The sequence below is a fragment of the Anabas testudineus genome, chromosome 1 (genome assembly GCF_900324465.2).
Source record: "Anabas testudineus chromosome 1, fAnaTes1.2, whole genome shotgun sequence".
Classification (NCBI taxonomy): domain Eukaryota; kingdom Metazoa; phylum Chordata; class Actinopteri; order Anabantiformes; family Anabantidae; genus Anabas; species Anabas testudineus.
In genome coordinates this window covers 26071167-26085386 of record NC_046610.1, presented here as the reverse complement: position 1 = coordinate 26085386, position 14220 = coordinate 26071167, and the positions used below count along the sequence as shown (strand labels likewise).

The window sequence follows — 14220 nt, the reverse complement described above, 5'->3', positions numbered from 1 at the left end:
ACCCTTAACTTAGTATTTTGTTGCACAACCTGTTGAGGCTGCTCACTGCAGATGATTTCTGCATACTGATTTCTTTAACTCTCAATGAGACTTCGGTACCTGTCAGCAGGTATTTTGCTACCTCCTCGCAAGGAAACCACTCCAGCTGTCTCAGGTTTGAAGGGTTCCTGCTCCAGACTGCATGTTTCAGCTCCTTCCACAGATGTTCAATGTGATTTAGATCAGGACTCATAGAAGGCCACCTCAGAATAGTCCAATGTTTGTTCTTAGCTGTATTTTGGGTTATTATCCTGTTGGAGGACACATGATATTATGATCTTCTTCTGGGGTCTTTAGGTACCATTCGTATTATCTGTCTCTTCAATTTGTCATCGACTCGCTTGAAGATGGTCTTACAGCCTTTACCTTTAACATGTTTATCATGTTAACTTACTTTTTTTCCTAATACAACTCTCTTTAGTTTTCTGTGGTCCATGTTCAGTGTGGTTCACACCATGATACCAAACAGCACAGTGACTACTTTTCACCTTTTAACTAGACAGACTGACTGATTAGAAGTTTGAAAACAACCGTGATGCTAATTACAGGACGCACTTTAGTTTAACTAATGTTCCTGTGGTCAAATTATTTAACATCTTTTCTAGGGGTGCCACCATTTTTGTCCAGGTCAGTTTCATCAGTGTGTTTACTAAAAAACTTCTGTTGTACCAGAACTCAAAAGCTATGTCTGATTTTCAGTTAATTTCTAGTCAATTTTAATTTATTACTTTTATCAGTTTCAAGTTTCAAATTTCATTGACCTTTTCAGGGTTTTTATTTCTTTAACAGTAGGGTACCAACAATTTTGTCCACGAATGTAGGTCTGCCTGCAACTTTTTTGAGAACACACACATACATGCGGCTTTTTATTATATAATATCTTAAAATATCATAGAATATATCAAGAATATGGCTATGGACCTTTATCAATCAACGATCATTTTTGAAGCTTGTTACTGTGTTACACAGTGTCTTTGTATATATATATAGATACTGTATATTACACTAGCAGGGGAATATAACCCTCACACTGATGGATTTTATTGCAGAGCTAAATGTTGTAATTAAATGCAGCGTTGTGTAAAAAACGTACACTCTGTGTGTACAAAAATACACATACAGGGTGTGTCCTTGTTGACTGTTGTGCAATAAAGTATCTCTAACACTGATGGTGTTTTTCCATTCTATGAACTGTGGTCATTTGGACTGGATGCAGGTGTTACTAGTCTGTCCTTGACAGCCTAGAACAAACAAGGCTTTCTGTGAAGTGTCTATTCTTGACACACACACACACACACACACACACACACACGCAGCCAGTCAATCTATGCGTGTTAAGAACCTGTTCTATGTTAATAAATGTGCAGAAGAATGTAAGTATGAATGAAAGAGCTCAAAGTCAGAGTATCGATGAACCACAACTTCACAACCAGGAGCTGTTCTTGTAAATAGGTGATCTACAGGGCTTTAGTAAATGATGTGTAAGCCCCAAATAAAGCTAGTAGATGCAGCTTATGAAGGTACTTTATAAGAGTGCTGCTGTTGTTTTTGTGTCTCTCGTGTCTCAGTGCGGTCTTCACGGGCTGACAGCTGTTTATCCGCTGACAGGGTGTTGGAGGGACACGGGCAGCAGTGTCTGGAATAGAACCATCACCGTAGGGGTTTCCCTTATATCAGCTGAGCACAGACTGCACCATTACCCTGCCATAAAGGGGCCACCAAAGGAGAAAGGCCACAATTTGAATGATTCCACCTATACAGGCAGAGAGTAATTATTTCACATGTTTACGCTGTACCGGGAGTTCGTGTCAGATCGCCGATGCTGTTTTAGAATACTTCAGTTTTCTCTGAACACCCCCAGTAAACTGCCGGACGTGGTTCGTTCGAAAAATGGCGGCGGTTTCTATCAGTGAGGAGTAAAACTTTCTTATTTTTAGCAAATATTTAGCCTTTTTCCAACACATTCGGTCGATCGTATTAGTGTATTAGTTGAAATAAGCATTATCGGAATACAGAAACGTGTGACAGAGGGCGTCAGGACAGAGAGCCGTCATTCTGGATACCGTTTTTGATCACTAAGACGTTGGTCCATCGAAGTTGACGGTGACTGACTGTCTGACATTGCGATTTCACGGAGTGTTGTTGTCATCGAATCGATCAACGCGGAACCGCCAGGCTTGATCTGACGTCGCCGAGTTGCTAGCTATCTTTCCCGTCGAAAAAGTGTCGGCGGATTTTCGTTGAGGTGGGTTCAGTGAGGACAGGACAGAGATACCTAGGACGTGTCACGTCAGTGGAAATAAAGAGGTGGTGTTGGATGTCACCACCGCTGAGTGTCAGGCTGAATTTGGTTTGCTAGCATCGTGTAAGTAACAGCTTCCAACCGTTTCTTTTCTTAACTGCTAGTTGCCAGTGTTTGTGTGAACACCTTGTTCTGCTCCGTGGCCTACACTCACCCCTACTGTGTGTCTATAATATGACTTTAATGCTAGCTAGCTGTTAGCTAATTGTCAACAAAATATCCCATTCTAAATCTATTCCCATCACTTCTGATGTCAAAACAGGCTCATTTTTGCCATATACTACCTAAATAGTTCCTGTTTTATGGTGGGAGGTGACATGCCTTGTTTTGAGTTCTGAACAATAGCCTAAAAAGTCTGTTATTAATAGTGACTTACTGGGAGTTATGAACAGTAAATTAGAGAAGTTACGTCTCTATGATTCACTTTCATGTTCCCGAACATTGTTTTTAACTCTTATTTCCTGGTTCCTTTATAATGTACAGCCGTCCTGGCAAATCAAATGGAGAAGCTCCAGGACCTGAGCCAATCAGAGCTTCAGGAGCTCCTGGACAACCCTGAGAGGGTGGAGGCTATGGCTCTGGAGTCTGACGAGGTAAAAACGCTACTTCACTTTCCATTTGGCTGCCATTTTCCACTGTGGCCTTCAGAGAGGCTGGGCTCATAGATCAAGAGTCTGTCAGAAGTCAGGAAGTCAGTCCTGAAACCCTGTACGTGTGTGGAGTTTCTCGATGTGGTTAAAAATACAGAACATGAACCACCAAAACTATAGCAATAGTGTATGTATTGGTAAAACAGCCAATAAATATATGTAACCTATGCTGCAAGACAAACCTACTGTAGCGCTGGTGAATTTGAAGGGTCAAGTCCAAAGAAGTCACTGGAAAGTCATTAGTTGTTATATTGTTTTGCTTTTTCAGTCTTTGTGTGTCAACTTGTTATAGGTTCTTTATTTTCCATTTGCAGAGATAGAGCTGTAATTTCCCCATGGGGATCTATAACGTATTGCTTTATTATCATTATAACATGTACTACATATAGGAATGTTTGGTTTTCTGAGCACAGTTTACAGTACACAGGATGTCATACAAACACAAATAGTACAAAAAGTGTCAAAAAGTTAATATGCAAAAAGGTATGCCAATATGCAAACAAAACAACTATCTTAGCATGGGTGAGAAATGTCCCACTTTGAAAAAGGAGTACTGTTAAAAAAGCTGTTTAACGCATTACAGAAAATAAGATACTGTCGCTCCCTATTTACTTCACTGATAGAGCTGTTACTCCATAAGAATGGCAGTTAAAAAAAGAAAGAGATGCAATGTCTGTGAGTTTTTTTTTTTTTCCTGACAGGACTGATGCTTTTACACTTATATTCCATTGGTGCTGCTCATAACAACACAAGAACACTGTTGTGATAACTGAAATAAAAACTAAACACTATATTCTTCTTTATATAATAGAATAATGTACAAATTGTGAAATATCTAAGTCAGTTAATCTGGAAATGAACATAACAGTTGATTTGCCTCAGGAGAAAATTACGCCGCTCATCCTCCTCTCTGCTCTCACTAAAACTGTCTGATATTACAATAACTAATAACTATTTTGTACTATTTTATCCTATAGTCATTTCTGCACCATTTGCATTGCTGTAAATAATTACTTAGTATCTTTTAATCTTCCTTTACTATTTGGAAATTATTTTCCAAACAGAAAAATAGAAGACAATAACAGCCAAACAAAACAGGGACATGCTAGGCCACTTTCAAAATCTCTACATGAGTAAATTGGTTGATGAAGTGTAGAGGGAGGACATATCCAACTAAAGTCATTGTCACACTAGACATGGTTACCTTGCACTTTGCCCATGCAAAATTGCCCTCACTCGCCTGTGTTGCTTCAAATGTCTGAGTGTGACACACTACTCAACACGAGTGCAAATTTTGAGTCAAACTGATTGGGGCCAAACCCAATATCCTGAGCATAGAATAAACTGGACATTAGGGTCAAACATGCTTGGGTATAGTGCGGATAACCTATTGCAAATATACCCCAAAATGTGGAGGGGTGGACACAGCATCAACATCTGTATATTAAGCACTGATGGTAAGCAGCACAGTTCAGTTAACATAGGGATAGCTGGCTCTAAGTTTACTATTCCTGTAAAAGACACAGTCTATTGTCAAATGAAAAGGGAGTGAGGGGGTTTCCTGTGTGGCCACCATCCTTAACCAAGCCACCAGGATCCTTCTCTGACATTTTGAAATACCCTACGAAGATAAGTCATTAAAGGCAGAATGGTTATGGTTCTAGTTGTGACGAAAACTGCTTCTTTATTAATGTGAATTTAAGTCCATAGTCCTCCAAGGATTATTAAGGTTTATCATATTATACAACATAAAATGCAGATTGCAAGGTGTTAAACTGGTTCTGTGGAGATAATTCAAATGAATCTGCTGAAGCTGTGGATTACAAGAAACATCTTTATAGTTTTCCCAGGTGACATCGCAGTCAAATTCAGGATCAACATTAGCTTTTAATATCTAGTGGGAGAAACTGGGACACTGAACCTTTGTTCCTGTTGTGGAAGTTTATACAATAAAATGATAATCCCATTTAGTTCCATTTAATCCACAAATTGCCCACAATGCAAAGCTTCCATTGTCTAATGTCTGTGTTTTTTCTGCTTTAGATCCAGAACATCCAGCTGGAGAGAGAGATGGCTCTGGCTTCAAATCGCAGCCTGGCTGAGCAAAACCTGGATGTGAAGCCTCGTCTGGAGTCACAGAAGGAGCTACTTGTGGAAAGATATTCTCAGCTGGAGGTTGTCAGGGAAACCTACAGAAAACACTGCTCTCTGAGAGGTGGGGTTCACAAGTGTGGATTGTGGAAGACTTTTGAAATGTCACAAAATAGTTTTAAATAATGTATTAAAAGTCTTCTTTACATCAGGCCTATGGTAGTTGATATTATTGTAAAACACATAAAACTACACTAATTAGAGGGAAGTTTTGAGGTGGTGTCCAAATTAATAGACTAAGAAATTAACTGAGTGACACTGATCAATAAACATTATGAGTCAGTGACATCAGCTTCACTTTCATAATAATAATAATTTGGTTTTTAGGATGTGTTCAATAACACATTAATTCATTGACAGTTGATATTATTTTCAAATTAATGTCCAGAGGAAAACACAATTGTAATAGTTAATTAAGTGTACTTGGCTTTCCAAGATATAAATAAATGGGCAGGGCTTTGTAGTCTTCAGAACCCCTCTGACAATTATCAGGTTTTCAAGTTTTCTTCTTTATACTAATTTAGTTAAATGTGTCTAAAGATTCACAGTAAAGCATAACTTTTAGTGTTTAATTCTGCATATTCACTTTTCCAAGATGTAAATATACAGACTGAAGAAAATGAAGCCCATGTTGCAGTGTATCTCTGTGTCAATGATAATGTGACATTTCCTGTTTCTTGTAAGTTGATTAAGTCACACGAGCATGTGTCACAACATGTATGTGTATGTACATGTATCCCAAAGATTTTCAATGGGGTTAAGGTCATGTGTGAAAAAGATGTGTCATACTCCCTAAACCACTCTTTCACAATTTAATATAGTATATTATTTAATATAGAATTGAATAACCAGGTCATTCAGTATATTCAGGTAGTCAGCTGAACTCATTCTTTGGGCGCATAATGTTGCTAAACCTGGACATAACCAACTGCAGTAACCCCAGATCATAGCACTGCCCCCACAGGGTTGTACAGTAGACACTAGGCATGATGGGTGCATCACTTACCCTGATGCGCCATCACTCTGGAACAGAGTAAATCTGGACTCATCAGACCACATGCCCGGTCCATTGCTCCAGAGTCTAATCTTTATGCTTCTTAGCAAATTGAAGCCTTTTTATTCTAATAGCCTCATTGACAAGTGGTTTTCTTGAGGCTAGGTGTTTAGTCCCAATCCTATGACTTCCCTTTGCATTGCGCTCATCACGATGATTCGAGATTTTTTTCCAACTACATTTCTTCCTTGAATATGATGGTTCCATATTATCCTTCCAGTTTTTAATAATGCATTGAACTGTTCTTAACCGAGTTTCGTAGTTTCATCCGTCTCCTTAGATGTTTTCCTTGCTTGATGCATGCCAATAATTTGACCCTTCGGAAACAGATTAACATCTTTTCCATGACCACAAGATGTCTTCAAAAAAATTCACTCACTATTACTATCATGTCATTATTATGTCACCACACACAGCTGTTATCAGTCAGTGCTGCATTTTCTTCACTCTCTTTGTCTCTCCCCTTGCTTATGCCTTGTTGTTCTTCTCCTTGTCCTCAGATGGGATGGTGGGGCAAGTGTCTCCAGAGGCATTGCTCTCCAGACTACAGACAGAGGGCAGCAAAACGGAGACAGAATCAGAGGTCAGAGCTGTAGTGTTCATTGATATACACACACTGTCTAAAAACAACATATGACAACAACAAAACAAAAAAAACATTTATCTGAAATGTGTAAATTAATTAAAATAAAGTTGGGACCATCACCATTCATGAACTGACTTAGATGAGTTGTGTTCCGGGACGGTAAAGAGTTAAAGTCATACGTGTTTCAAAAGTCCAAACCCACCTAAATATAACAAATGAGATCTGAGACTAACAAAGACTAGAATCTTCTTACGTTTGTTGTAAATAAGAATCTGAATGTGTTATACATTTCTTATTGGACATCATCATCATCATCCATAGCCATAACAATGAACAGCACAAATGTGTTGTCATCTTTTCTTTGTCAGTCTCCGGGGTAAAGGTGAAAAGCCATTTGGTCACTGGCTAATAAGAGAATCTGGTGTTACAAATTGTTGTGTCTCTGTGTGCAGACTCTAGCTGATGAGTTTCTGGAGGGCTCGCTGCCGCTCGACTCTTTCCTTGACCGCTTCCTCTCCCTTCGCTCCCTTGCTCACACGAGACGGGTGAAGATAGAGAAACTCCAGGAGATCTTAAGACAGAGGAGCGAGGGCAATCCCACCGCCATGACATCCTCAGCAGGCAACAGCCAGGACCCCTCCACCACACCCTCACCATGGAGTCAACCAACAACAACAGTAACAACAACAAATCAGCAGCAGCCGAACTCCGCACCTCAGTCCTCCAGTTACCAAAACTCCTCTCAGCCGGCCACCTCATCTGCAGGGGGTCCCCCTGGCCTCCCCTACAGCCCCTACCCGGTCTCCCCCCCCAACCATCCCCCTGTAGCAGCAGCAGCAGCAGCATGCTCTGTCCCGGCTAACCCGCAGTTACAGTTCCCTCCGTACCCAAGCCCCCGCTCATCTTTTACCCCAGCAGGGAGCTTCTCCACCTCCAGGCCAGCATTTGAGCCTCCAGCTTCAGTCACCTGCCCTTACCCGACCCAGCCCACCTTCCCTTCCCAATACCCAGGCTCAGCATTTGGCCAGTACACCCCTAGCATCCCACAGAGCGGCCCTGCACCCTACCCGGCCTCCTACAGCTATGGTGGCTACAGCTACCCAGCCGGGCCTGCCTATACCAATTCTCAGTCACCAACGGGGAGACCCATCTGCAGACCGTGATATGGAGTTTCACAGCCGTACTCCTGAAAGCACTACTGTTACTCTGTCTCAATTCTTCCCATCTTTGCTGTCTCGCTGTTCTCTCCTCCCAACTTCCCTTCCCTTCTTTCTTCCCTGACTCCTCTCTATTTCTTACCTTAATTCTTTGCCCCCTATCCTGTTGTCATTTTCCCTTTTCTACCTTTAATTTCTCCAAGATTCAAGAGGTCTCTTGCTTTACTAATCTTTGTTGCACTATTTCTCTCTCTCTCTCTTAATATCAGTCTTTTGATCTCTGCATCCTTCTGCTGTCTTTCCTTTTCCTTTTCTGTGTCACCCTACAACCCACCAACTCCCCCCACACTAGTCTCAGGTTGTTGCGTTGTGTTTAAATGTTAACACACTTGTATCTGACCCTTCATACACTCTCTCCCTTCCCTTATTCCTCTTCCATACTAAATGTGTGGGTGTGTGTTGCTATTTGGCAATCAGTAAGTCCTTATAAACACACAAGTGCACTCCCCATTACAACAAATAGAAGACAGAAATCAGTCTTTGTGACACTACATCAGTATCCATTAAGTTTCTGAATTGGTCTGCTTCATATGATCTCTGAAGCACTGTTTGCGTTGAGGAAGCTGTTCATAATGGAAGGTTACTGTCCTACTTTCACCACACTAGGGCTCATAAAATGCATTTTAAAAGGAGAAGTAAACAGCTGTCCTACAGTATGGCTCTTATATTCAGTTTTATTTTTTTATTTATTTTTCAGGTGTGGGGTTTTAAGCTGTAGCTGCCTGGTCTATGTATCTACTAATGTGGCAGGTGATGATATCAGTGGACGGGCCAGAAAAACGACCAAAAGTCTAGAAACCACATGGTTTTTATTATGTGTAACTGAGTAGCCTTGTGACGTTGATACCACTTTGATTTCTTTCCTTCATCTTTAACGTTGACAGAGGAAGTTCACAGCAGCTTCTGTGCTTCCCTCTCTTGTCTCTTGTCACATCAGAAACATTCTGTTTCTGTTTTGTAAATCAGAGGGAACGAACATAACAAGCTGCTGGAAATGTCAATATCATATCTGAATCATATAAGAATCATATCTGACCACATCTGGTCATGGCTTCCCAGGTTCTCAGTAGGAGCTGACAGCCTCTGAGACTGGTTTGCTAATGCTCCCAGAGTCTATTATAAGTAACACCTTCTGATCCTTCATGGGTTCTCCACAGTGAGTGCTAGCCCCACATCTCAATTGCAGAGAAAACTAGTATTCCCTCTGTTTGTGCTCCGTTTTTGGTCTCTACCAGCATGCAGAAAATCAGCTGTCTCTTTAGCTGGTGAATGCTCCATCATGCTCACCAGCTGGTCTATTACTGTGAGGGCAGCTGCTGCTTGAAACGAGGGTTATGAGAGTGCAGCATGAGCCAAAAGAGGCTTACAAACACAGTCATCTGATCCCCCTTTTATGAATCATCAGGAAAAGTGCAGCTTTAAGAAATTGGCTCTTTAACAAACCTTTTCTTTCCCTTTTATTGTGAATTTTAAAGCCCTCCAGAGGCCTACCTGTTCACTAAATAGATTAAATTCAGACTTTTCTCACCTTTCAAACGCTTAATTTCCAGCAAATACACAACTCTGCTGACAAGAATGTTGTTTCTGTGCTGAGAGCCAGCCAGATAAAAGTGTGTGTTTTAGAGATATTAGCAGTGAACTGTAGATAGTTTGATGGAGATGTAGGGGGAGTCAGGGACCTGTGGAAACTGACTGGAAATGATGATAGCTGCTGAAGTCGCTGTCATTCACAGAGCAGTTGAAATCAACACGCAACCAAACACTTCTCTGTTCCAACTTTGTCCTGTGTCGTCCCACAAGTTTCATCGCCACCAACCCTCCCACCCACCTCTGTCCTCACCTCCCCTGCATCACTCTTCTCCTCTGCTTGTTGAACATGAACTGATGCTTGACAATGATTACCAGAAGAATATAGTTTTATTTCTTTAAGTTCTCTCTCAGTGAGAATACCTGTGATCTGTATAGTTTAATGGAGTGGAAAATATAAAGGTTGGCGATCAGCTGTGTGACAATTGAATCAATTCAATTAATATTATTGGAAATATACTGTAGGAAACTGATGAAAGATCATTCAAGGATATTTAGAAGCAGGTCCCCCCTCTCTAAATTTGTGTTAATGTGCTCCAGAGCTCTTTATTACTATTATCACAAGCTATAAGACACTTAAGCATTGTAGCATTCAGTTGCTAATAAGAAATGCCAGTATTGTGAAATACACTGCCCGTCCAAAAAATAATTCACACTTCCCTAAGTTTGATGTTGAGAGTGTCGGACTGCTGCGCAAAGTCTTTTGTAGCACATTCCAAAGATTTCTCAATGGGGTTAAGGTCTGCGGTGCCCAATCCATGTGTCATGCTCCCTGAATCACTCTTTCACAATGTGAGCCCAATGAATCCTGGCCATCACTAGGCATGATGGGTGCATCACTTCACCTGCCTCTCTTCTTACCCTGATGCACCATCACTCTGGAACAGGGTCAATCTGGACTCATCAGACCACATGACCTGGTCCATCGCTTCAGAGTCTAATCTTTATTCTCCCTAACAAATTGAAGCCTGTTTTTTAATTAGCATCACTGACAAGTGGTTTTCTTGAGGCTACACAGCTGTTTAGTCCCAATCTCTTGGGACTAAACCCACGAGCAACTGGTGTTGCAGCAAAAGCTGTCTCTCCCAGTTTTTTGATTTCCCTTTGCACTGTGCATGTGGAAATGCTCTTACAGTACTTTCACTAAGAAACATAGCCGTGAGTTCTACTGTTGTATCTATGATTTCAAACTGACACAGATTAACATCCATTTCATGACCACAGGATGTGTCTTCTGAAATGGTTGGTTAAGAAATTAGAATTTACTCACTGCATAGGTTAGAGTTAAATAACTTGTTGCCAAATGAAATGTAATAATCCATGCAGTAATTATCAATGGGAGGCTCTTTCCTGTTTGATTAGTTAAGTCCAGGTGGTGACTTGACACTGTTTTTTTGGACGGGCAGTGTACATGCTGTATGTTGAGGTTCGACTGTTTAAAATATCCGGAGATTACTGCCGTCAGAGAGACAAACTATATGTTGAGGTGATTGAATTGAATCAAATTTGATCCCAGCCTCTAAAATACTGTACTGCTACAAACACCACATAAGGAGAAAACAAGGGCTTCACTAAAGGGAAGTTAGAAAGATAAAGGAAGTAATACAGGCGTTGCTGGACCTTTGTAACAGTGTGGTTAAATGGAAGCCAGCCACAAGCTTAAAGGTCAACTTCACACAGATTTTCAACCTGCATCCTATGGCTCCTATGGTTTGAGAACAAACAATGATATTAAACTTTAATCTGACTTCTCTAAAATCAAATATCTCTCTTCCTCGTTCTAGCTGAAAAAACCCCTCCAGATGATGTCAGTGGGAAAGAGGTTTTCCAGTTCAGACAATGTGAACTGGAGGAGTTTTTCAGCTAGAAGCTGAGATATGTTTAAAAATAGAGAAGGTCATATTAGTACACTCTCCAAACTAGAAACACAGAAGACATGTCTGTGAAAACCTATGTTTGTGCTTTAACACCACCTGGTGGTTCTACTGTTGTGCTGGACAGGGCTCAGGATGCGAACATGTCATGATCAGACATTTGGTTAGCAGAAGGTGTCACTGATAGACTGGCAGCGAGCAGAGCAACTGGTGTTGCAGCCAAAGCTGTGACACGTGCTGTGAGGTCTGAGAGGGAAACAGATGTAGAAGATGGCATTTTGTCGGAGGATGGTGGGTCATAGATACACAGCAGCACAGCAGTTGGCACCCATTTTAAAGCATTAACAAGCTGTAACTGAAGGCCTTATTGATGGTTAATAAATGCATAGTAAGTCGGTAACTGTATTAAACATGTATCGGAAACTTAGCAACCAAAAAAAATTGTTATAAACAGGTTATAACTGAAATGTAAACAGAAATTAAACATTAAAAGGCCTTTAAAAGCAGGGGCTGAGAAGCTCTTGTATGAGAAGCTGTGTTGTGAGGATGAGAATGCTCATGCTGAGTTCTACTCGTGCCGAGTTCTACTCATGGTGCTCACATCATTGTCTTTAATTCTGCTACCACCTTGATCCCACACACACACACACACACACACACACGGAAGCAGAGCAGGGCCTTCACTTGGCTTCGACTAGACATCACTCCTCTTCAGACTCACACGCTGAAATGCACCAAGCACAACAAGCTTCTTGTGTCCAACTTAAAAGACATGGCCGATGTGGTGGATTTGTGCAGAGGACCTGCGCGTCCCACAGAGAGAGTAGTATTACAGTGTTTTAGAAGAAGCACAAAGGAAATGTTCTATTATAGTCTAGCATTAATATTATTCAGATGGATGTATCTGTTCTGATGGTGAGGAATTATATGATGATAATAATGACTGTAGATTGTTTAAAAAAAAGCATTTTTGGTTTTTCTTTCTCCTTTTTTGGGGGGTTGTGAATAATAAACCTGAAGTTGATTTAAATTCAGAACTTCTGAGTCTTCATTTCCAAATGTTCATTTAATAGCATAAAAAATGACTTCACATACATGCAGAAATGTTGGCAATGCAAATTTTATAAATATTAAAATTAAATTAAATTAAAATTAAAATCTGTTTTATTGATACTTTTACATGCATTAAATGAAATTAACTTAATAGTTAAATAACTATGTTCAACAGAAAAGTCAACATTAATCATTCTGTAAACATAGAAGACAAGCTCCAGTTGTTATACGGTACCGATCACACCTACTGTGCACATGCCCACACAACACGTGCTGCAGAAGGAGTGCAGTCACACTCAACCGGCGGTGGCGTGAAGCACGTTGTTTCTGGTAAACGATCAAAGCATAAACGCAACATGAGATTTCACTTGTGTGCTGAAGAGGTCTCTGGAGACAGAGGTCACAGGTCCATTTTATTTATACAAGAGTTACAATAATATTCATTATCATACATTGAAGCATTGGTCAAAAATAAATACATTAGGTTAACTAGATTCAGGTTCCAATCTAACCTAAATATTTAATCTAAAGTAAACTTATCATTTGACATATTACTACTTGATGATGTAATGTAATAACTAAGTTAAAAGCAAATTTCTAGTAACTAGTAACAAAAACTGTAAAAACTGTACAACTAGGCCCAAGTTGGAGCTGATTTTAAGTATCAGTGTACTGCCCATGTTTAATCCATAATAATTAATTTCTTTTTTTTAGAAGAATATATATATGTTAAAAGTAAATAAAGCTGTGAAAAATGTAAAGTGCAGTAAGTGTAAAATAAATTGGAAATACTCGGAAATACACTAGTAAAGTAAATGTACTTAGTTACTTACCACGTCATGAATTTGCCTTAAATTTGCTTTACAGTCTGTACGACTTACAACATCATCTACCTTTAAACCCTTAAATAAGAACAAAAGTACTTGTTTTAGTAGTAGTAGTACAAGCTCAATAGTAGTTTAAGTTCAAAAGTACACAGCAATGTGCATCAACCTGACAAAAGCAAAGTGTTCTGAACAGTGTTCATTTGTTCCACATGTGCCTCATTTCTCCAGAAGCTTACGTTGTTCGGGTTTTATTATTTTAGAAACCCTCTTCACATTTGTAACCATTGTAAACTGATGATTTAGTAAGTAGCAATAAAAGAGAAATATCAGTATCAGTTGAAATCTATTGTGAGCTAATTTCACCTGTGCTGTCAGTGGTCAAAAATACGGCAAAAAGGTTGTTCTAGTCATTAAAAACAAAGGTCAGAATGATTGTGGATACATGGTGTGGAACAAAAACAGCAGCAGGTAAAGGTGGAGCTAATTTGAAAACTTTCTGTACTTACAGCTGCTTCATTCATAATAATACACTCGAATGTTTGCTATATTTTTAAGAATCTGCATCTGCTATTTAACTAAAGTTGCTGGATGTAGTTTTATTCCAAATACTGGAATAAACATATTATTAGATTTTATATAAAAGTGACACAGTGGGTGATTTGTGAAATTTGTGAAAGTGTCCCTGTGACAAGAAGATGTTTCCCTGTGAATCTGTGGACAGCTGTGGAGAGCTGCACAAGCAGCGTCCTGTGCTTTCATGTGCGTGTAATTCATCAGTGTGACATGCATCTTGTGTAGGCTACATCGCCTCTGAAGCACTTCAGAGTCCTGCTGTTAGTCAGCACCGTCAACCACATCCTCCCATGTTCACTCCTCACTG

At 40.0% G+C, this 14220-nt stretch overlaps 1 protein-coding gene across 1 annotated transcript; it reads left to right on the top strand.

Annotated features, from left to right (window-relative positions):
• The first annotated feature begins 1893 nt into the window (after positions 1-1893).
• On the top strand, positions 1894-12490 carry vps37c (VPS37C subunit of ESCRT-I). The gene is made up of 5 exons (XM_026359792.1): positions 1894-2404; positions 2825-2934; positions 5035-5206; positions 6697-6779; positions 7235-12490. Exons 2-5 carry the CDS (start codon positions 2842-2844, stop codon positions 7943-7945), a joined length of 1059 nt encoding a protein of 352 aa, XP_026215577.1. The 5' UTR covers positions 1894-2404; positions 2825-2841; the 3' UTR covers positions 7946-12490.
• The last annotated feature ends 1730 nt before the right edge of the window (positions 12491-14220 follow it).